The following is a 22,735-nucleotide window of genomic DNA, read 5'->3' as shown; positions in this document are numbered from 1 at the left end:
CCGGACAGGCCTGTTCAATTTACTTTTTTTGATAAAATAACATTCTTAATATAATGGTGAACTAAATGAACAATTCGATTCAAAATAATACTGAAATAATTACTCTCAAAATACACCATTATTTTTGACAGAGCGCACACGATTGATGTGGTCTATCATCCCCCTCCTCCCTCTAATCTGCCCACGAGCACAGCATTACCCAATTTCCCCTCGGGGATGAATAAAGTATTCTGATTCTGATTCTGATTCTGATTACAGCAGTAGTAAAAACGTAGGCTAGCCAGCTTTCTTTTTTTCTTTATGTCAAGAACAACTGACAATGGCAGAAGCAATATTGTCTAATATTCGCCTATTTCAGCCATCTTGGACAAACGAATTCAGATTTATTTTCTGAAAGGATCTAGCTGTGTGCACTCTCTGCTGCAAAAATGTGTGTCGAACTTCAAGTGTAAAATGTCATTTTGAAGCGAGGCATGAGAAATGCTTCAAAGTTAAGGCTGATAAAGCGAAATCAATCAAGGGGGCAGTGGTCCAGTACGGGAAGCACATTAACGTATTGACAACCCTATGTGCTGCCAAAAACCAAGCTACGGAGGGCAGTATAAAGTTGCGCGGTGCATTGCTCAACACGGGAAGCCATTCTCCAATGAAGAGAGTATTTAAAGGAAGCTTTCCTCAGCAGTTCGCAGGTCATACTTGATGGGTTACCAAACAAAGACTAAGTCATTATTAACAGGATCAAAGAAATGCCCATTTCTGTGAGAACTGTAGAGAGGTGCATTACAGACATGGCTGAAAACATAAGGTGCCAGCAAACTGTTTAATTGAAAGATGTGTCAGTGTTCACCATAGCTCTTGTCGAGAGTGTGGATGTAAACAACATTCTATTTCTAGAAGTGGTTACCAGATATTGTGACAAACAAGGGTCGCAGTAAATCGGTAAGGTTGAATTAGTTAATTTTCTTTTTCGCCCTAGTAATTTTTGTACATAGAAAATTAACGTGTGTGTTTCTACATGTGTATATGTCTGTGTGTCTGTCTGTGTGTGTACAGCCCAGATCTTTTGACATGCACAATCTAGATGGGGAGATAACTCACAGCAGTAAATAAACAAATAGAGAACTGGCGCTCGGGTCTGCGTTTTTTTATTCATTTATTTATTTTTAAGTGGCATGGGACATCCAAAAGGTTGCCAACCCCTGACCTTGGCTTTAGAATGAGACAGCATATGACAGTATGATTTCTTTCTTTACAGTTTGTGGTCATCACTGTTTGTCTTAAAGCTGGCCTTGAGACCTCTTCCTGGACGACGGTAAGTTGATGGTTCTCCCCTCTTTCTAGGATTCTGTCTTCCTCTTTCAGTTCTTTTCTTTATAGGACTAGAGACACTTGTTAAATACCTTCTCCATCCTCTTCTTATCTCTCAGTCACTTTGTCCACACATGCTTTGCTTTTCATTGGGATTGTAACTGTAATACCAGTTAAATGAAATATATGGTAATCACTTTATCAGGTAGGCATGCAATGGGCTTTTGTTAAGCACATGGAAAATGTCAAGTTATGGAAATGGCATATGACAAGGCATGCATATTAAAAGGTTAAGCATTTTCCCAGATATCATCTATAACATGGTTCTCAAGCAGATGCCAACAAGGCTCCAAAAATACGCAGGTTTTCATTCTCACCAAATGTGACACCAGTTTAATTCCAGATTAACACACTTTAGAGCAGAGAGGGAAGAGCTTTTTAGTGAAACTAACTGATGTGGTGCCTTCTAGGTATTGACCCTTGGACACACTTAGTAGTTGAACCCCTGACTTAAAACAACGGTCTTGAATCATCTGCCATCAAAGGCCGGGTAGTGCAGATATCTAACAAAACACTCACCGAGCTTTTTTGTTCCCCTTTTAGTAGACTGTCAGTGAAATTAGCTGGTCTAGTTTCTTAAATGGAAAGAAAACCTGAATACTGTCAGCCAGGTTCCAAAATTAACTTTTTGGCATACCTGCCAAGGTGGCTGGTAGATGAAGAAATTTGCTGGCCAGACAGATTTTTTTTACCAGCCAAAAAAAAAGAAGCTGCTTTTTGCTATTGCAGTTTGCTATTATTACTATTCAGCATATCATCTTGGTATCATATGCGCTTCTCAGTCAATATTATAGTAGTGTGCCGTAATAATGGTAGTAACACTACCTATATGCAGAAATATTAATGCAACTGTTTCAACGCTTAAGTGTAACAGATTTGAATTAATAAATTCAGTGGTATTCACCTTTAAGTGCAAGAAAGATCCTTTTTAAAGAGTTTGAGAATATAACAGTTATAGAGGAATTAGCAATAGCAAGTAAAAATAAGTTAGCAGTAATAAATTCAGTCATAGTTCATATTAGTATGCTTTTTATTCTGTAGTAGCATGTTCAGTCTTCCTCAGACAATTCGCTCTCAAAGCGATTTTCCGCCTTCTTTTCACCCGCTAATCTCTACATAGCTAGATTTGTTCTATCTGCCCAGATGACAACAAGTACCTCAAATACGGTAACAAAAAAATCACGGGATTTGATGACTGACCCAACTGCGTACTACGCATGACACACGCAGCACGGCAGATCTAGTAGATTGAAGTGACAGCAAACCAGCAGCTTTCTCCAACATGTGTAGGGAATTCAGTTTTTCTATTGGCCAGAGCGGCAGGGGTTCGCCATAATTTATTTGCCAAAGACTAAATTTACCCACATTTGGCAATTGGCGAGTGTTATCTTTGGACCCTTCTCTCAGCATGCAATGGCACGTGATTAGAGACATCCAGTCCAGATTATGTCCCAGACCAGTTTAAATGCACAGTAAATCAAGAACCATTCATTTTTTATTTTTGTTGTCTTCTGCTTTCCCCACCATCAGTTTAGTCACATCGCCATCTGGGGCAGCATTGGCCTCTGGGTGGTGTTCTTCAGTATCTACTCCTCCCTGTGGCCCCTCATTCCTCTGGCTCCCGACATGTCAGGAGAGGTAAACACACTTGCGCATACCCGTACGCACGTGTCATGCTCATATACTTGGACACACATACAGCATACACTCACACTCGTAAACACGTACACATAGCAACTGCACCCCCACCCCATCTCCAGAATACCACAGGAATACCCTAGATGTTTTTATGCCATCACTTGTAAACTTACAGGGCCGCATAATTAATTTTTCACATCAGAATGATGCTGGTGGGAACTTTCAGCATATAACCTGACGCCAGGTCTCTGCAAGGAGAGCCAGCAAGGTTCAAACTGACGGATTTCTGGCTTGTGTTACGTAATGACTTAATTAGGCCAATTAGCTCCATGTTTGTGTTATGTCGCCCTCACTCGACCCTGAGGATCCACAGGTGACATTGAAACATTGTAGCAGTCTGGAGGACTGCTGGCCGAATTTATTCCACAGTTAAGCAAAACAGCAAGAGCTTCCAGCTGCACTATGATATCCTAAAAAGAACTGGAGCCTGGAAATGTTTTAATTTGTAAAGACTGTTAAAAAGCTGGACTCTGTTGGTTCAGTCAGTTATAGACCTGGTCACACCAGCATGAGTTTGAGACTACTGTGACATAACCCCTAACCAGCCCAAGACCGAATCCATCTTTGTCTCTACCTTGTCTTTGTTCTGTTGCTCTCCACTGCCCTATCCAGGAAGGCAGACAAATGAATATAGATTAATCTTAAAAAAGCATCCATAACTTGAGTTCAAGTCTCATTTACCTACAGTCAGCCATCTCTCTCACTTTCTTTCTTTCTTTCATTCATTCTTTCTTTCTTTCGTTCTATTTCTTTCTTTCTCGCTCTCTTTCTCTCTCTCACACACACACACACACACACACACACACACACACACACACACACACACACAATGGGTATCTCCCCTTCATCCTAGCTCCTGTTGGTGAAGTAAGGTGCTTTCATCCAGCCCCTGTGGCACTACAGCAGGATAGTAATGGTGTCCTGTGGGCATTTTGTAACCCTAAGCCCTAGACTCAGTATAGGGACGTCTGTACATCATCACAGTGGGACACATCCCTGTGACATCCGAGAAGACATCAGAGACACTTCCACGACCTCACCTCCAATACCTCGCAGGCTTCTGGTGAGGAGGGCTAGGCTCACCTCTGACAAAGCTTCTTCTCTTCCCCTCCTCTCTTCGCCCTTCACACACACACACACACATATATACACACACACACATACATACTTACACATTAAATGATTTAATCTCTACATGTTTCTTTTAATTTTCCCCTTCCTCTTTGTTAGGTCTGTCACACTTTTCGTCTTGGTCCTCTATTTTGTTCATCCTCTTTCTCTGTCATTTGTAAACTGCCTGAGGGCCATCAGTGTAAGACACCAGAGTTTTCCTCCCCTCTCCTCTGCGTTCTGCTCCCACTGCCTCTCCCTCCTTTATCTGCAGACATTAAAAGTATCAGCCGGCTTAATGCGAAAGCATTCATCAGTGTCAGACAATATTTTCTTTGGACGATTGACAAGACAGGTGCGAGATCCATCTGTGAGTAGTCTTGGAAGTACAGCCAGTGTTCCTTGCACAGGATACTTCCCAAATTGGCCTGGACCCAAACCGCACATCCCATCAATTATCACCTCACAAAAGTCTGACAGGGATAGCAAAAGAAGATGTCAGATTATTCTGTAGAAGCTATGTAATCCACCGCACTAAGCAGTTTAGCTGCACCTCACAAGGCTTCTCAGGTAGATCTCGTCACATTGGCCTGCTGTATGCTGACTCGTCTGTGCTATCAACACTACTGTCTCCAGTATAGCCCCTCTCATGCACTCACATACACGTGCATGCACACAGACACACACATGCACTTGTTTTATTTTCCAAACCTAGGTCGTCATCTACTGCATTCACTTTCACAAGCTGAAAGGCTTATTAGCACCACATACCGTGTACTCTCAGCGATTGTGCAGCATTTTTCTCACAGTTTGTTTCAATTGATAATTTTCTAAGTAGGGAATCATTTTACTTGAGAAATTTGGTGCAGCTTGTAGTGAGCATGTTCAAGGCCATGACACTACTGGAGATATTGAAAGGATATATGATGGCATGAAAGGGACTTCAGGGGAGTAAACTCCATTATTTCAAGGATAACATGCATTTGGAGGAAATTGTCTGTGTTTAAGAACTGCTATAGACGTTATGCTGGAGCTTGTTAGAACTCACTTTGTTTGAAGCAGAGGAATGCACTTTAGAATGGCAGAGTTTTGCTCCTCCCCTGCACAGATAGTGTGTTTCCCAACTCATCCATCACTTTCCTCTCAGGCGCTCAGGTCTGATGCTATCCATACATGCACTAACAAAATCCCCGCCACTGACCAGTAATGGAGGCAGGATTAGTACAGTTTTTCTCATTCTCTCCTTCTCTCTTAGAGCCACATGGAGCTCTTAAACATCTTTGGTGGATTGAAACATCCAAGCTTCAGCCCCCTGCCATTTAATGGGAACCCATAAGGTTCCTCACTTTTAAACTTGTGAAAGGCTCATGATGGACTTGAAGACCCTCCTTCACCACTGATGTTGACTTTGTACTCCTTCTGTGTTTTTCAAATACTTAAAACTTTTCTTAAGGGGCCATGTGTGTCATATGAAAGATGTTGTTAAATCTTGCTCCCAGATCCTCTAGCCCTCCCAAGGCTAATGATTTATATGACCCAACAGCCCATGGAAACCATGCCGTTGTCCACAGTGTGATACTTGGGGATGATATACAGTATGGGTGGGTAGGTATTTATTTAAGCTGATCCATACACGCAAATGTGTATGTAATGTGTAATTACCATATACATTTAAAACTGACATAAAGTCTGCTTTATAATTTATTCTGTTAGCAATTTTAGTCTTTTGTTAGGCACTATTGTTCTCTTTTTGTTAGGCACTGTTATTCACAGCTGTTCAGTTATGGCTGTGCGATTCTTCTAAGTTGAATTGCTGTGTTGTTGTGCAGCTCACAGAAAGTTGAATCAGTTCATCTGGACACAACGTTTATTGGAAGAAATGTTTCATCATCTAAGTGACTTCTTCAGTCTCAACTGACTACAGGTATCCCCACCCTTATAAACAGCACAGTTGCATAACGACCGAAAACAACGATCAATTTAATATGCAAATTGCCGTGACCATTAACTAGAGTTACAATGGCAATGTGTACTATTCACAGAGGATTTGGGAATGTTTGCAATCACAGCATTGTAAGATGGCCACAGATGTACTCATAGCCCCCCCCCCCCCCCCCCGGTTCAGGGATGGTCGTTTCCTCGTCACATAGATGGCCTCTTCGACTCCCTGTTCAAACCAGCGTTCTTCCCTGTCAAGTATGTGCACATCCTCATCCTAGAAAGAGTGGCCGCTGGCCTGTAGATGGCTGTAGACTGTGGAGTCCTGGCCTGATGCGTTAGCTCTTCTGTGTTTTGCCATCCTCTTTGCCAGCGTCTGTTTGGTGTCCCCGATGTACAAGTCATGGCAATCCTCCTGCACTTAACAGTATACACTATATTGCGCTTTTTGTGCCAGGGGACCTGTTCCTTGGGATGGACCAATTTCTGGCACAACATGTTTTGGGGTTTTAAAGCAACAGAGACAGTGTTTGGTGTTCTGTTGCCATCTTACATGCTGTGATTGCAACTGTTCCCCAATCCTCTGTGAATAGTACACATGACTATTGTAACTCTAGTTAACTGACACGTCAATTTGCATATGAAACTGATCGTTGGTTTCGGTCGTTACACAACTGTGCTATTTATAAAGGTGGGGATACCTACAGTCAGTTTAGACTGAAGAGGTCACTTAGATCGAGTGATGAAATGTTTCTGTCAGTATCAAAGAAAGGCTCAGTTCATCTGGACACAACGTTTATTGACAGAGACGTTTCATCACGCGTCTAAGTGACCTCTTCAGTCTAAACTTACTGCAGGTATCCCCACCCTTATAAACAATACCGTTGCATAACAACTGAAACCAACAATCAGTTTCATATGCAAATAGGTGTGACCATTAACTAGAGTTTCAGTGGCAATATGTACTATTCACAGAGGATTTGGCAATGTTTGCAATCACAGCTTTGTAAATGGCGACATCTCTCACAATTTTACCACCTGGTTACAATCTGTCACTTTGTACTCATGGCCATTGAAACTGGTCATTGGTTTTGGTCGTTATGCAACTGTATTTAATATAAGGGTGGGGATACCTGCAGTCAGTTTAGACTCAAGAAGTCACTTACTGCATGAGTGATTAAATGTTTCTCTCAATAAATGTTGTGTCCAGATGAACTGATTCAATTTTCTGTGATTTCCTTACCTGGATTATTGAGCATGCATCAAGATGTTGTGCAGCTCTCTTTGTTGATTTGTCCAACACTTTTGACACAGCTGACTATGACTCACCTTTGTAGATAGACTCTACAGCATTGGCTTGACTGGGCATGCTTCAAGTTCAAGTTTATGGTCATGTATTTAAAATACAATGAAATTGTTGTGCTCCAGCTCTCTCTGCCTTAACACAAGGGACACAGGGACAAATAACCCAAGGACACAACTTCCCACAAAAAAAAAAGAAAAAAGTTTCCAAGCTTAAACTTAAATTAGGTTCCTTTCTTAGGAACAAATCCTGTTTCTCCCTCTAGACAAGGAAACACCTGATTTAAGCAGTGTTTTTACTTTTATTGGATTATGGCGCTCTGCTCTTTATGAATGCACCTGACCAGGGCATAACGAAGTTGGACGCTGTATGCCATTGTGCTTTACATTTTATTACTGGCTGTGGCAGTCTCGTACACGACTGTACTCTGTATGCTGCTGTATGTCCACAGATGTTTACATTGGTTGGCTTTTATATATACTAAATCTCTCCTTGGGCTGATTCCTCATTATCTGTGTACATACATGTGACAAAATCAATATGACCTGCACTCTCACTATATTCTATAGATGTTGATCCCCAGATTTAGAACATAATTAGGCAAAAAAAGCTTTTAATTGTGCAGCCCCTTCTTTGAATAATCTACAGAAGGACCTGAAATTGTCAGCTAATTACTATGGGGGATTTTAAGTCAGTTGTAAAGGATTGAGAAAATGGTACTCTTGGTCAATGTGATTGCTCCTAAATTTTTCACTGAATTGTTCTCGAAATTTGTACTTATCCATGCATCATAACTGGATTTTTGACTTATCGTATTGTTTGTGTTTTTTCTTGTAACAATGTTTATGCCAGTCTCTTGGCCAGGTCACTCTTATATCAATGAGGCTTATACCTGGTTGAATAAAGGACACACACACACACACATATACACACATGCGCCCACACACACACACACATACACACACACCGTGTATTCACACTCTTTGCTATAACACTCAAAATTGAGCTCGGGTTCATCCTGTTTCCACTGATCATCCTTGAGATGTTTCTACATCTTGATTGGAGTCCACCTGTAGTAAATTCAATTGATTGGACATGATTTGGAAAGGCACACACCTGTCTGTATAAGGTCCCACTGTTGACAGTGCATGTCAGAGCAGAAACCAAGCCATGAAGTCAAAGGAATTGTCTTTGGACCTCTGAGACAGGATTGTATCGAGGCACAGATCTGGGGAAGGGTACAAAAAAATTTCTACAGCTTTGAAGGTCCCGAAGAGCACAGTAGTCTCCATCATTCGTAAATGGAAGAAGTTTGGATCCACCAGGACTCTTCCTAGAGCTGGCCGCCCAGCCAAACTGAGCAATCGGGGGAGAAGGGCCTTGGTCAGGGAGGTGACCAAGAACCCGATGGTCACTCTGACAGAGCTCCAGCATTCCTCTGTGGAGATGGGAAAACCTTCCAGAAGGACAACCATCTCTGCAGTACTCCACCAATCAGGCCTTTATGGTAGAGTGGCCAGACGGAAGCCTCTGCTCAGTAAAAGGCACATGACAGCCTGCTTGGAGTTTGCCAGAAAGCACCTAAAGGACCCTCAGACCATGAGAAACATGATTCTCTGGTCTGATGAAACCAAGATTGAACTCTTTGGCCTGAATGCCAACTGTCATGTCTGAAGGAAACCAGTCACCTCTCATCACCTTGCTAATACCATCCCTACAGTGAAGCATGGTGGTGGCAGCATCATGCTGTGGGGATGTTTTTCAGCGGCAGGAACTGGGAGACTAGTCAGGATCGAGGGAAAGATGAATGGAGGAAAGTACAGAGAGATCCTTGATGAAAACCTGCTCCAGAGCGCTCAGGACCTCAGACTGGGGCGAAGGTTTACCTTTCAACACAACAACGACCCTAAGCACACAGCCAAGACAACGAAGGAGTGGCTTCGGGACAAGTCTGTGAATGTCCTTGAGTGGGCCAGCCAGAGCCCAGACTTAAACCCCGTTGCACATCTCTGGAAAGACGTGAAAATAGCTGTGCAGTGACGCTCCCCATCTAACCTTACAGAGCTCGAGAGGATCTGCAGAGAAGAATGGGAGAAATACCCCAAATATAGGTGTGCCAAGCTTGTAGCTTCGTACCTAAGAAGATTTGAGGCTGTAATCACTGCCAAGGGTGCCTCAACCAAGTACTGAGTAAAGGGTGTGAATACTTATGTACATGCAATATTTCAGTTTTTTATTTTTAATAAATTTGCAAAAATTTCTACAAAACCTTTTTCACTTTATCATTATGTGGTATTGTATGTAGATTGATGAGAAAAAAAGAGATTTAATCCATTTTGGAATAAGGCTGTAACATAACAAAATGTGGGGAAAGTGAAGGGGTGTGAATACTTCCCGGATGCACTGTATATATACCGTGTGTGCGTGTGTGTTTTCCTGTTTGGCTAATGGATACTTTGTTCCCCTTGTGAGGCAACACACTGAAAGTATAGAGTAAGATTGCCCAAACTGAGACAGCCAGTGTTTGTTTTCTGTGGTGAAGTCTTTTTGGGGGTGTTAGGGGATTGTGAATTCCTCATTTGCCTTTGTGTAGCGCTGCAGACATTTTGGAAATCTGTGGATTTTTAGGCCCTGTCTGAACAAGGATTCCCCATTTCTGTTTCAAACTTTGTCACATTGGTTCCCACTATTCTGCCTTTCTTTTTCTTTCAAGGGCATTAAAGTGAGCCTCCATTTATTTTCAATCTTTCTCGGTCCTCTGGGTGTGGTCTCTCTGATCTCTTCTGTGTTTGCTGCCCATTCAGCCTCACTTAGGAGTGGAAGCTGTTGAGCGTTGGGGCTGCTTTAAGACCAAACATATAGATTCATCCTGAATCTTCCCCGGTCAGATACTGTCTCAGCTGGTTTCTCACTGAATAATGTAATTGAACAGTCCTTGCCCTCTGCTTCAGACAAGATATGTTCCCTGGTTTAGCCAGTTCAGTTTAGCCAGTGGGAAATGAAGCATGGATCAGGGCAGACCCAAGCACTGCCTTAGACTGGATTATGCTTAGCCAAGCCTACCTCCTCTCAGTGTACCTAATAAAAAAGTGTTGTACAAAGACGCTCTGTGCAATAAAGCAGCTAGTGTCTGAATATTCACATCTCTGGGATGTGGTGCAGCCAGTAGGGCAGTCTTTCATGTAAGACAGCTTTGTGTGTGTGTGTGTGTGTGTGTGTGTGTGTGTGTGTGTGTGTGTGTGTGTGTGTGTGTGTGTGTGTGTGTGTGTGTGTGTGTGTGTGTGTGTGTGTGTGTGTGTGTGTGTGTGTGTGTGTGTGTGTGTGTGTGTGTGTATGTACACGTTAGAAAGGCACTGAAAGTGAGCGAGGGGAGTGTGTGTTTTTATGTGTGTTAAATGATAATGTATAAAATAAATTGGGTCTCTCTTAAGCTATGATTTCTTAAGCCAAAAAGCACAGCATAAATAGTGAAGCAGTCTTTTGCTCACATTTACCATTACAATGGCAGATGTTAACACTGTTAGAACCCCTAACACTGTGGGTCTACAAGGCATGATCAGCCAACTGCAAGTTTGAGAGATAGCCATCATATTGCTCCTGTGTTTGCAGATCAGGTTGTATTAGTTCAGAGTTTGAAGATTTATGTCTTTAAATAACTTTGTGCCTTCGATTTTCTTTTTTTTCTGTTCTTAAAACTAATGACATTTGGCAATGATTAGAAATATTGATAAATACATCTTTGATAAAAAAAAGATTATATAAAAGTGTCAACGGTGGCTTGTGGTATGTGTTTTGTGTACGAGATATTCTGTTCGAGATATTGTCAATATTCTCTGTGCATATATAGGTATGTGTTTTTCGTGTGTGTGCTCCTGTCTATCTGCTTGTGTGTGTGTGTGTGTGTGTGTGTGTGTGTGTGTGTGTGTGTGTGTGTGTGTGTGTGTGTGTGTGTGTGTGTGTGTGTGTTCATGTCTGTCTCCAGTGGCCATGAGGGGGTTGATGGCCTGTCAAAACACAACGGCAGACAACACTGTCTGCCCAGCCAGACAAGTTTATTAGTTTGTCCTAAAAACAGAGCCGCCCCACCCTGCACCTTCTCACCCCAGTCCAGCTCTCAAGTGTCGTATGGTATGAGCCATCACTAGCATCCATCAAACACTGTTGGTTTTGCCAGTAAAAGTGAGACCCATCCAAATGTCTGCCATGGACAAACATTGGATGATGTTAACGTGTTTGGAATGATCCTACTTTTAAATGTGGTAGCCAGATACAACAGAGAATAGGGATGCAGCTAAATAAATACTCTTGGCCAATACTAGTGCAGACATAAAATATTTTGGCTGATACCAAATTTATTCATCCATTTCAAAGCGGAAGTAGATACTTTTTTTGCTTTAAGTTATCATTATGAAGTAAATGTCGATTGCACAGTGTAATTGCTATATAGAATAATTACACCAAGGGCGTTTAGATTGGTTCTCTGTAAGCCTCGCTTTCACTATGCAGTTCTTTCTGCCATCGGACACGATTTTTCCCAGCAAATCGATTTATGACACAGGAAGTGCGTCAACCACCAAGTAGCAGGCTAAGCAATGGCAGATGGTAGAAAAGTTGTCTACTTCCACTTTAAAATTGATACCATCCATATAATTTAACACGTTTCACTTTGGATTAATGGTTTTCAAAGAAAATTCAATCACAGAACTATAAGTCTGTGTCTCTGCCTGCATGTGTGTCTCTGTCTGTCTGTCTATCCCCCCTTACTTTCCCCCCTAGACAATCAGATTGTTGGTGCATCGCTTAGAGACTGCAGTAATCCAGATCTGATCTGAATTTTACCACAATTTTCTGGTGGTTTGTGTAGGTGTAGGTTTACTTTATAATTTTGCTGTTCAGTTAGGTTTCCCAAGTCCCTGAAAAGCAACATGATTCCCACATTGAACTGAAGTAACTCTATAACTGTGTGAATATATAGATATATGAGTATGTAGTCTATCTGTCTGCCTGCCTGTCTATGTCACTGTCTGTCTGTGTCTGCCTGTCTGTGTCTCTGTCTATCTGGCTGTGTCTGTATTACTGCTATGCATACAGTCAGTGGCTATTGACTATGTATGAAGATTTATTGTGTAAATATTGTTCATATGTTGAAGCTGCAAGAGGCAAAGATGGTTTATTTTCTTTTGACGTTGATTAAATATGCTGAGTATACATCTCAAGTTTATTTTCCAAAGAGACTCAAGACAGCTTGAATACATCCATTAAGATGTGTTATACACTGGATGCAAACAAAAATAATTTAACTGACTACAGGATAAAGAAAAAAAAGTCAATGTTTCCACTACTGCTGCATAATTTCAAAAGTGACATGAAAATGTCCCATTCTCCCATGCAATTTTCCCCCCATCTTATGTATTTTCAGTTGCTGGGCAACATAGAAAAGCTCCATTCATTACCATCACATTTCAAACTACGGGGAAAAGCCATTTTGATTTCCAATCATTTGGGATTTCCTCACGCCCTAGTGTTATGTCTGACATCAAAGTCTATTTGCTGGTAATGACGAACAGATTAGCTAATTTGAGAACACCTGAGTACTTTGATGCTTTTGACACTGATCTCTGTGTGTATGTGTCCATGTACATGCAGACATTTGTCTATTCATGCACTCTCGCATGTGTATCCATGCATATGTAGGTGCATGTGTGTGTATATTTCTCCTAAGGCAAAGTCCCACAGCTCTGCCTCTTCAAGTTACAGGAAGGACATTGTCTGGGGCCCCAGCAGTTTGAACAAGTGGCACAAGCATGCAGGACCCAAATTGCAATGCGAGGAACGTATGTTTTGCTCTTTGACACATAATGACAGATAGTTTCAATGCAACGGGGCCAAAGCAAACATGGCCTCCACTCAGGGTCAAGCCCATGCCAAGATGATCCCCTGTGTCCCTCCCTCTGCTCTAAAACCCCATGCATTCTCCCGATATGGCCGTGGATATTCAAGACTTCGACTTAAACTGTTGCAGAAGACTCTTTGCAACTGATGAATTGTGTGTTTTATTTCTATGACTAAAGATGGTGAAAGAGCAGTTTCCAAGAATGGCAGACTTATGATATGTGGGGGGATGCAGATCTGATGTGCAAAAGTTCAGATCCAAACTTATTTTTCTTCAAGGATGATAAGTGAGTCTCAGTGAAGATTGCACTTGTCTCATTTGTGCATTTATTTTGGCACACAAACACACTATGCATGTTTGTTGGATAATAAATTCAATTAGAAGAAAGGGTTTTTGTCGACGGCACAAAAAACATTTTCTTTGAACTTTTATTCAACTTAGCTACCCTCAGAACCAAGGGAATAGCACGACCAAACATAACACATGCTACTTGAACGAAGCTTTATCCAAAATTTACAGTCTGCTGAGTGCACGGGTGGCTCTAGTGGGGGGGGGGGGATCCAGGTCTTTCACAACGTTGGCGCCATGCTCAATAAATTGTGCTGTGCTGTGTTTCAATGGGTTGAGCATGGCGCCAACATTGTATAGCTCAACAAAAATGTCAAACTCACATTTAATGTATCTTACTTTGTGCTTGTCCTACTCCCCCCCTCTAACAGTGAGGATCAGGTGGATGTCTTGTAGGCATTATGAGCAGGTTGTCTGCAGTAGGTTTTGGATCGGATTGTACCATGTAGTCAAGTATGACAACAGGGGTTTTGAGGACATAGGGTGGCATGGCTCAGCAGGTTGTCTAGTAATCGGAAGATCACTGGTTCGATCCCCAGCTCCTGCAGAGTGCATATCGAAATGTCCTTGAGCAAGACACTGAACCCACAACTGCTCGTGATGAGCAGGTGGGCACCTTGCATGGCAGCCTCCGCCATCAGTGTATGAATGTGTGCATGAATGTGAGGCATATATTGTAAAGCGCTTTGAGTGGATGGTAGACTAGAAAAGCGCTATATAAATGCAGTCCATTTACCATTTACATTGCGCTGCCTTTGCCCTGTTTCATCCTGTCTCTTTCTACCACCGTTCCTGCTACTCTCCACCATAGCCTGTCCAATAAAGCAGACCGGAAATGATCACTTACCTCACCTGGAGCTTACATCAACAACCCATCTACTCGAGAGGCATGCCCGCTGAGCTTACTCCCTCTCACACCCATAACATTTCCAACACATGACAAAATATTAACCCAATATGAAATATGCATATGCAACAACAGCTGAAAATGTTAAAATTAAGTTGGGCATTCGGGTGGCGTGGTGGTCTATTCCATTGCCTACCAAATCGGGGATCGCCGGTTCAAATTCCCATGTTATTTCTGGCTTGGTTGGGCGTCTGCAGTCTACAGACATAATATGCCATGTCTGTGGGGGGGAAGCTGGATGTGGGTGTGTGTCCTGGTTGCTGCACTAGCGCCTCCTCTGGTCGGTCAGGGCACCTGTTCGGGGGGATGTGGAAACTGGGGGGAATAGTTTGATCCTCCCATGGGCTACATCCCCATGGCAAAACTCCTCACTGTCAGGTCAAAAGAAGCAGCTGGCAACTCCACATGTATCGGAGGAGGCATGTGGTAGTCTGCAGCCCTCCCCAGATCAGCAGAGGGGGTGGAGCAGTGACCGGGACATCTCGGAAGAGTGGGATAGTTGGCCAGATACAATTGGGGGGAAAAAAGGGGGGGGTCAAGTTGTTATCGGAACAGCAATAACTTGCCTTGTGAATACTTGTATATGAAGAAACTCACAGGTGTTGGGGAGGCATAGAATTTCATCTTTGGTGGTCTTAGTTGGAATCAAAGTCACCTTGCAGTTGAAATGCCATGGCCTTTTAAGTATCATGGGGCCTACTCACACGTTAGGACCTGCTAAATAAGACTTGCATTTACAAATATGCCAATAGCTGTGATTCTAAAGGTTTTCACCAAGGCCCCAAAATCTCTAAAATTCTCTTAATATATTAAATGAATATGTTTTTGTTCAGTTTTATCCATCCATTCCATTCCATTCATTATCTGAACCGCTTATCCTGCTCTCAGGGTCGCGGGGATGCTGGAGCCTATCCCAGCAGTTATTGGGCGGCAGACAGGGAGACACCCTGGACAGTTTTATCCAACAAAATCTTTTTTTTTTCCTCTTAATTGACTTTTGGCATTTTAGCCGTTACTAGAGAGAATGGGGAAGAGAGACAGAAAGGGAAGACATGCAGTCAAGGTCCTGGGACGGATTGAAAACCCAGGATGCTTAAGTCAGGCCTGAGCCTATAGGATATATGCTCGAGCTACCAGGGAACCCCAGAAATCTTAACTTTTTAAGTCACTAGTTTAATACCTCATACCATTTTGTTCTGACTTTGCAACAATAATTGACTTTTAACATGACTTATCTGGACCCATATTTCACTCTTCTGTCAATTAACTTTGGCCATTGATCCCGGTTTTAAAGGGAAACTTCACCAGTTTCCAACCTTATCGCTATCTATCCGAATTTGGGTTATAGTGTGAAAAATGTCTGCAGTTGCTGCCACTGTTTGTTCTCTGTGTCTCTGGGACATAGTTGCAAAATCTGTTTTTCTTCTGGCACTAGTGTCGTAATTTGGTGCATCAGTGACGCAGTTGGTGACAAGAAAGAACTACAGGCAAGTTCAGCTTGGATTTCTAGTCTCTGCCGCTGGGGCATGCTTTAGATGTCACTCAAAAACAAAACTTCCTTGTTCTCTTTGCATTGTATTGCAAATTAGCTACATTTCCAACAGTGAAAATGGCATCCCAAAATGTGAGTGCAGAGGAGCTTATGGACGAGGATACATTTACAGTGTTTTGGCTGACTTGGATATTCAACCGTATTTGTTCGAGCCAGAGTATAGGATTGAAGAAATGCTGTGGAGAGAGGCCCAAGACTACTGCTGCATTAGCCGAGCAAGAGGATATGGCCATTGGAGACCATCCAGATTCTGAGCTGCTGAGAGCAGACAGCGACTGGTCGTGCCTTTGCTCAAATTGCCCTTCGATGCCAACAGAACCTGAATTGATCTGCTGCAATACATTTCAGCGTGGGAAGTTTTTGTTGGATGCCGCTGCCGACACTTACCCAGAGATAGTCTATGTATGCGTTACTATGCATGGAAATTTTGCCCCTCACATGGACAGAGGTGTGTTGGGTACTTTCTTTAGGATCCCGAAGATAAACTGGAAAAGACAGTCAAGACCAGCAGGGCTGCAAGGGCAGGTGACCTTTGAGTGAGTATTTTGTCACCTAATTCTATGTTTTGGCCAACAATAAGGTTGGGGATACCCACAGTCAGCTGAGACTGACGAAGTCACTTCGATGAGTGATGAAATGTTTCTCTCACTAAACTGTTCAGATGAACTGATTCAACTTTCTGGGAATAGCTGCTAACATTACAGTTTATGAGTAGTACTTGCATAGCGTCCTGATGAATAACCACCTTCTTTCCTGTCTTTTGCTCTCTGCAGACAATATTGTCTGGCAGCATATAATTTTTTTTGTTGAGTTGGTGCTACAAGGGGCGAAACCTGGCAAAGGGAACTTCATCGTCTTGCCTGCCTGTGTCGTACATCGCATAAGAGCCAAATATCCTTCTGAAAATGGTCAATAACAAGGGGCATGGTGAAGTGGACAAAGCAATGGATGAACTTTGACCATGTGATATGCAAGCCTTTTTGGACACTTGTAGCTTGTTGGGACTGATCTAGACTTTGTCTTGTCAAATGATGTGCAATATGCTTCATTTATTTGAATATTGAATAACACATTGTAAGACAGGAGGCGGAGCTGGAGGTGGCCGAGTTGAAGATGCTAAGATTTTCATTGGGAGTGACGAAGAAGGACAGGATTAGGAATGATTATATTAGAGGGACCGCTCAAGTTGGACGGTTTGGAGACAAAGCCAGAGAGGCAAGATTGAGATGGCTTGGACATGTGTGGAGGAGAGATGCTGGGTATATTGGGAGAAGGATGCTGAATATGGAGCTGCCAGGGAAGAGGAAAAGAGGGAGGCCAAAGAGGAGGTTCTTGGATGTGGTGAGGGAGGACATGCAGGTGGCTGGAGTGACGGAGGAAGATGCAGAAGACGGGAAGAAATGGAAACGAATGATCAGCTGTGGTGACCCCTAACGGGAGCAGTCAAAAGTAGTAGTAGTAGTAGACATTGTAACGTGTTGCTTTGATTAAAGTTGTTTTCTGTATACATACACTACCGTTCAAAAGTTTGGGATCACCCAAACAATTTTGTGTTTTCCATGAAAAGTCACACTTATTCACCACCATATGTTGTGAAATGAATAGAAAATAGAGTCAAGACATTGACAAGGTTAGAAATAATGATTTGTATTTGAAATAAGATTTTTTTTACATCAAACTTTGCTTTCGTCAAAGAATCCTCCATTTGCAGCAATTACAGCATTGCAGACCTTTGGCATTCTAGCTGTTAATTTGTTGAGGTAATCTGGAGAAATTGCACCCCACGCTTCCAGAAGCAGCTCCCACAAGTTGGATTGGTTGGATGAGCACTTCTTTGAGCAGATTGAGTTTCTGGAGCATCACATTTGTGGGGTCAATTAAACGCTCAAAATGGCCAGAAAAAGAGAACTTTCATCTGAAACTCGACAGTCTATTCTTGTTCTTAGAAATGAAGGCTATTCCATGCGAGAAATTGCTAAGAAATTGAAGATTTCCTACACTGGTGTGTACTACTCCCTTCAGAGGACAGCACAAACAGGCTCTAACAGGTACTATTTAATGAAGATGCCAGTTGGGGACCTGTGAGGCGTCTGTTTCTCAAACTAGAGACTCTAATGTACTTATCTTCTTGCTCAGTTGTGCAACGCGGCCTCCCACTTCTTTTTCTACTCTGGTTAGAGCCTGTTTGTGCTGTCCTCTGAAGGGAGTAGTACACACCGGTGTAGGAAATCTTCAATTTCTTAGCAATTTCTCGCATGGAATAGCCTTCATTTCTAAGAACAAGAATAGACTGTCGAGTTTCAGATGAAAGTTCTCTTTTTCTGGCCATTTTGAGCGTTTAATTGACCCCACAAATGTGATGCTCCAGAAACTCAATCTGCTCAAAGAAGTGCCCATCCAACCAATCCAACTTGTGGGAGCTGCTTCTGGAAGCGTGGGGTGCAATTTCTCCAGATTACCTCAACAAATTAACAGCTAGAATGCCAAAGGTCTGCAATGCTGTAATTGCTGCAAATGGAGGATTCTTTGACGAGAGCAAAGTTTGATGTAAAAAAAATCTTATTTCAAATACAAATCATTATTTCTAACCTTGTCAATGTCTTGACTCTATTTTCTATTCATTTCACAACATATGGTGGTGAATAAGTGTGACTTTTCATGGAAAACACAAAATTGTTTGGGTGATCCCAAACTTTTGAACGGTAGTGTATATACAAAGTTGAATTGTTTATTTTCACACAAATTACTATCAAAGTTGGCTGCAGGTACACATGAGATACGTGTCAGCTGCATGCAAAATCATACCTGCTGGCTTATGCAGATGTCATTGACATTTTATTTTAGAGGCAAGATGCATTGCATTTTCTTCCAACATGGCAAATGAGGGTTGTTGTTTTATTTTTGTGTTTTTTTTGGGGGGGGGGGGTGATATATGGTTGAAATAATTTATTTGTGGCAGAATGGGAAAGCTATTGCCTTTGGGGTATGTTTTTTAAGTGAGAAGGAATAATAGCTTTAAAAACCTATTTGACCCTGTTTTGGAAACAGGGCAATTAAATAGAACTGTTATTCAATTTTTTAAATTTAGGCATTTAGTAAATACAATTATAAAGACCAAAAAAACTGAAATATCAATGCATAGTACAAAATGTTTATATATTTGTATGACAGTTTCAGTAAATACTAGTGTTCTCTCAATGGCCAAGATGTGTTATTTCAAAGAGAACTAGATCTATCTGTAGCCTGACATGACTGCCTGAAAAGACTTTTTGAAGAAAACCCATTTCACACTCAATGACTATTTAAGGTTTTGCATGGCTAAGAAAAACTATCAGCATAATCATAGAAAGGTTATTCAGTTCATCTGGACACAGCTTTTAGTAGGAGAAATGTTTCATCACTATCCAAGTGACTTCATCAGTCTCAACTGACTGCAGGTATCCCCCAACGTTATAAACAGCACAGCTGCATAATGGCCGAAACCAACAATTGGTTTCATATGCAAATTGACGTGACCATTAACTAGTTTCAATGGTCATGTGTACTGGCCTCTTCGACTCCCCGTTCAAACCACTGGGAATAAAAGAGGCCATCTATAGGATGAGGGAACGACCATCCTTGGGGGGGATGGTCGTTCAATAGTACACATGGCTATTGAAACTCTAGTTAATTGTCACGGCAATTCGCATATGAAACCAATCATTGGTTTCAGTCGTTATTCAACTGTGCTGTTTACGCTTTAATAACTACCAACCTGAGGCATTGATATAATGTGATTGCCTTCTCCAAAAGCAAATCATTCAAGTGGAAGTAAAAGGAAAGTTTTTGCAAGAAACTTCAGACACATATGCAACTTCAACAACATAAGTAGTTTCAAACAAAGCGTCAAGCACATGTGGTGTTGCTGTGCATTTTCCAGTCTGCTTAGAGATGGCAAATAAAATGCATCTTTTACAAGCTTTTAAAAGCACCCCAAACCACAGTCCTCTTTTCTGATGATGCATCAACAAGGGCTTTCAACACAGCACAAAATAGAGTCCTTTTCTGTGTAAAGGATACCGCTGTCCTAATAGTTCACAGGTACTTCCTCAGCCCTGGGGGGGGGGGGCTGTTAGAGGAAATTTCAAACAACATGGTGTCATTTAGTCACGCTGGATTACCTGCTTTTGACCAAGCCGATCAGAACCATCCAGCCCCCGAAACTGTTTGTTTTGGGATTGTTTTGTTGTACGTTTGTTTTTGTTTTGTTTTTGTTTTTTTTGGCGTCATTTAAGATGATAATGGATTTGCCTACAGGGGCTTTTTCCTTTTCCTTTTTTTTCTTTTTGTTGAAGAACTATTTTATTACTTCATCAGCTTTTGAATTCTACATTGTCTGCTATGACCTGAAACAATGTTTGTTTGTGTGTGTATGTGTGTCTTTGTGAGTGTTTTGTTTGTGCGCAGGGACATGCTACATGTGTGAATTTGTGTATCTGACTGAGTTAATGTGCCTGTCTGCATGCACATGTATATTTCTGACTGTGTGTGTCTCTGTGTGTTTGTCTATGTCAGGCGGACATGATGTTCAGCTCAGGGGTATTCTGGATGGGCCTGTTCTTCATCCCAGTCACTTCGCTGGTCTTCGACGTTGCCTACAAAGTGTAAGTCTTCCCTCTGCTCTACTCGCTCATCACTGACCCCCGCCCCCACACACACACACACACACACACTTATCCTTGGGGGGTCCCCCAAGAATCTCCCTTATCTCCTGAAGGAATCCCTTCCTTGCTCCTTACAGTTTCACAGGATGTTCCACATTTGCGTCGAGTGGACATACTGTGGGAAACTGGGGGAAATGCTTGTATATGTCTAGTGTCTGGGTGACACGTTAGCACACAGGAGATCAAAACTGTCACAAACAGTTTGTAGTCATTTACAGGTTATTACAGATTCTGAATATTATTTTGTGATCTACATGAAATGGTTATATGTGGGTAAATGATGTACTATGAAAGATTATCCCCTTATCCATGCCAAAATGAGTCAACATTTCTTCATGCATGCTCAATAATCCAGGTAAGGATTGCCATCCTCTTGACAAACCAAACAGACACTGGCCAAGAGGATAGCTGCGCCGAAATTGGTCCACTCCAAGGAAGGATCGGGTCCCCCAGCACAAGCAGAGCAATATAGTGTGCGCTGTTGAGTGCCAGGAGGATTGCCATGACTTGTACGTTGGGGAAACCAAACAGATGCTGGCCAAAAGGATGGCACAGCCCAGAAGAGCTAACTCGTCAGGCCAGGACTTCACAGTCTACACCCACTACAGGCCAGTGGCCACTCTTTCAAGGGTGAGGATGTGCACATCCTTGATGGGGGGGAACACTGGCTTGAACAGGGAGTCAAAGAGGCCATCTATGTGACGAGGGAATGACCATCCCTGAACTGAGGGGGGTACCTAAGAGTACATCTGTTGCCATTTTACAATGCTGTGATTGCAACTATTCCCCAATCCTCTGTGAATAGTACACTTTGCCATTGTAACTCTAGTTAAAAGTCACAAAAATGTGCATGTCAGGAATCAGGAACAATTTATTTGCAATTTCATCTTATGTACTATGTACACAAAAGAAACAAAATTCCGTTTCCCCCAGCCCACTGCAGTGCAACACAAAAGACAAAAACACATATCCAAAAACCTCCAAAAACAACACAACCAAAAACATAGAAAAACAGAGAGAACAAAGCAAAAAACCAAAAATAAAAAAAAACAGCCAACAACACAGTCCACCCTGTGCAATACAGTCCAAAAACTCCACCATCCAGAGAAGGAACGCCAGCCAGGATGACTGTCGGAACTGCCGGTCTGCATGAGCTAGCAGTTAGCTTAGCCTGCACCGCTTCCTGTCTGACCACCCTTGGTGTTTCCTCTTCAGGCGCAGCTCCAGGCCGGGCCATGATCCTTGGGCCCGTCGGCTGCAGCAGACCAGGCTCCCCCAGCCGATCCAACACTAGCTCTCCAGCCAGACACCTTCGATACACCTCCCCTACACTCCACACGACAACACAAACGCATACACAGCCAAAAACACTGCATAGTTGATGCTAGGCAAGGCCTCTGCCAGACCACCTCGGTGTTTCCTCTCGGGCAGAGCCATGGGCTAGCAGTTAGCTTAGCCTGCCCCGCTTCTGCATTGTGTCAGACCACCTTCGGTGCCTCTTCCTCAGGCCACAGGACGCAGCAGACCAAGCTCTTTCAGCTGATCCAGCACCAGCTCTCCCAGGCAACCGAAATCGATGATCAAAATAAAAATTTCACACGATGACACAAACTCAGATGCAGACGTAGATGTGGACAAAGACAATGCATAATTGGTACTGGGTGAGGCCGCTGCAAACGCGATTCCGCGCCACCATCTATATGAAACCAATCGTTGTTTTCGGTCGTTATGGCACTGTATTGTTTATAAGGGTAGGGATACCCATAGTCAGTTGAGACTGGAGACTTATGCCCCTTTTCCATTGCATGGTACTGGCTCAACTCGACTCTACTCTATTCGACTCTACTCCCTTTACTTTTTGGGATTTCGTTTTCCACTGCAGATAGTATCCCCTCACGACGAAGCCCTGCTGGTC

At 42.5% G+C, this 22,735-nt stretch overlaps 1 protein-coding gene across 1 annotated transcript in view; it reads left to right on the top strand.

Annotated features, from left to right (window-relative positions):
* The window catches only part of atp8a1 (ATPase phospholipid transporting 8A1), a 218,356-nt gene that overhangs the window by 191,307 nt on the left and 4,314 nt on the right, over window positions 1-22,735 (top strand). Inside the window, exons 32-34 of the mRNA XM_056274219.1 lie at window positions 1,256-1,312; window positions 2,899-3,006; window positions 20,672-20,760. Coding sequence (XP_056130194.1) covers window positions 1,256-1,312; window positions 2,899-3,006; window positions 20,672-20,760 — 254 coding nt within the window. The remainder of the gene's footprint in view (window positions 1-1,255; window positions 1,313-2,898; window positions 3,007-20,671; window positions 20,761-22,735) is intronic.

Source organism: Lampris incognitus, chromosome 1, assembly GCF_029633865.1.
Source record: "Lampris incognitus isolate fLamInc1 chromosome 1, fLamInc1.hap2, whole genome shotgun sequence".
NCBI classification, from domain to species: Eukaryota; Metazoa; Chordata; class Actinopteri; order Lampriformes; family Lampridae; genus Lampris; species Lampris incognitus.
Note: the sequence above shows the minus strand (reverse complement) of the source record. Positions and strands in the feature narration are given on the sequence as shown.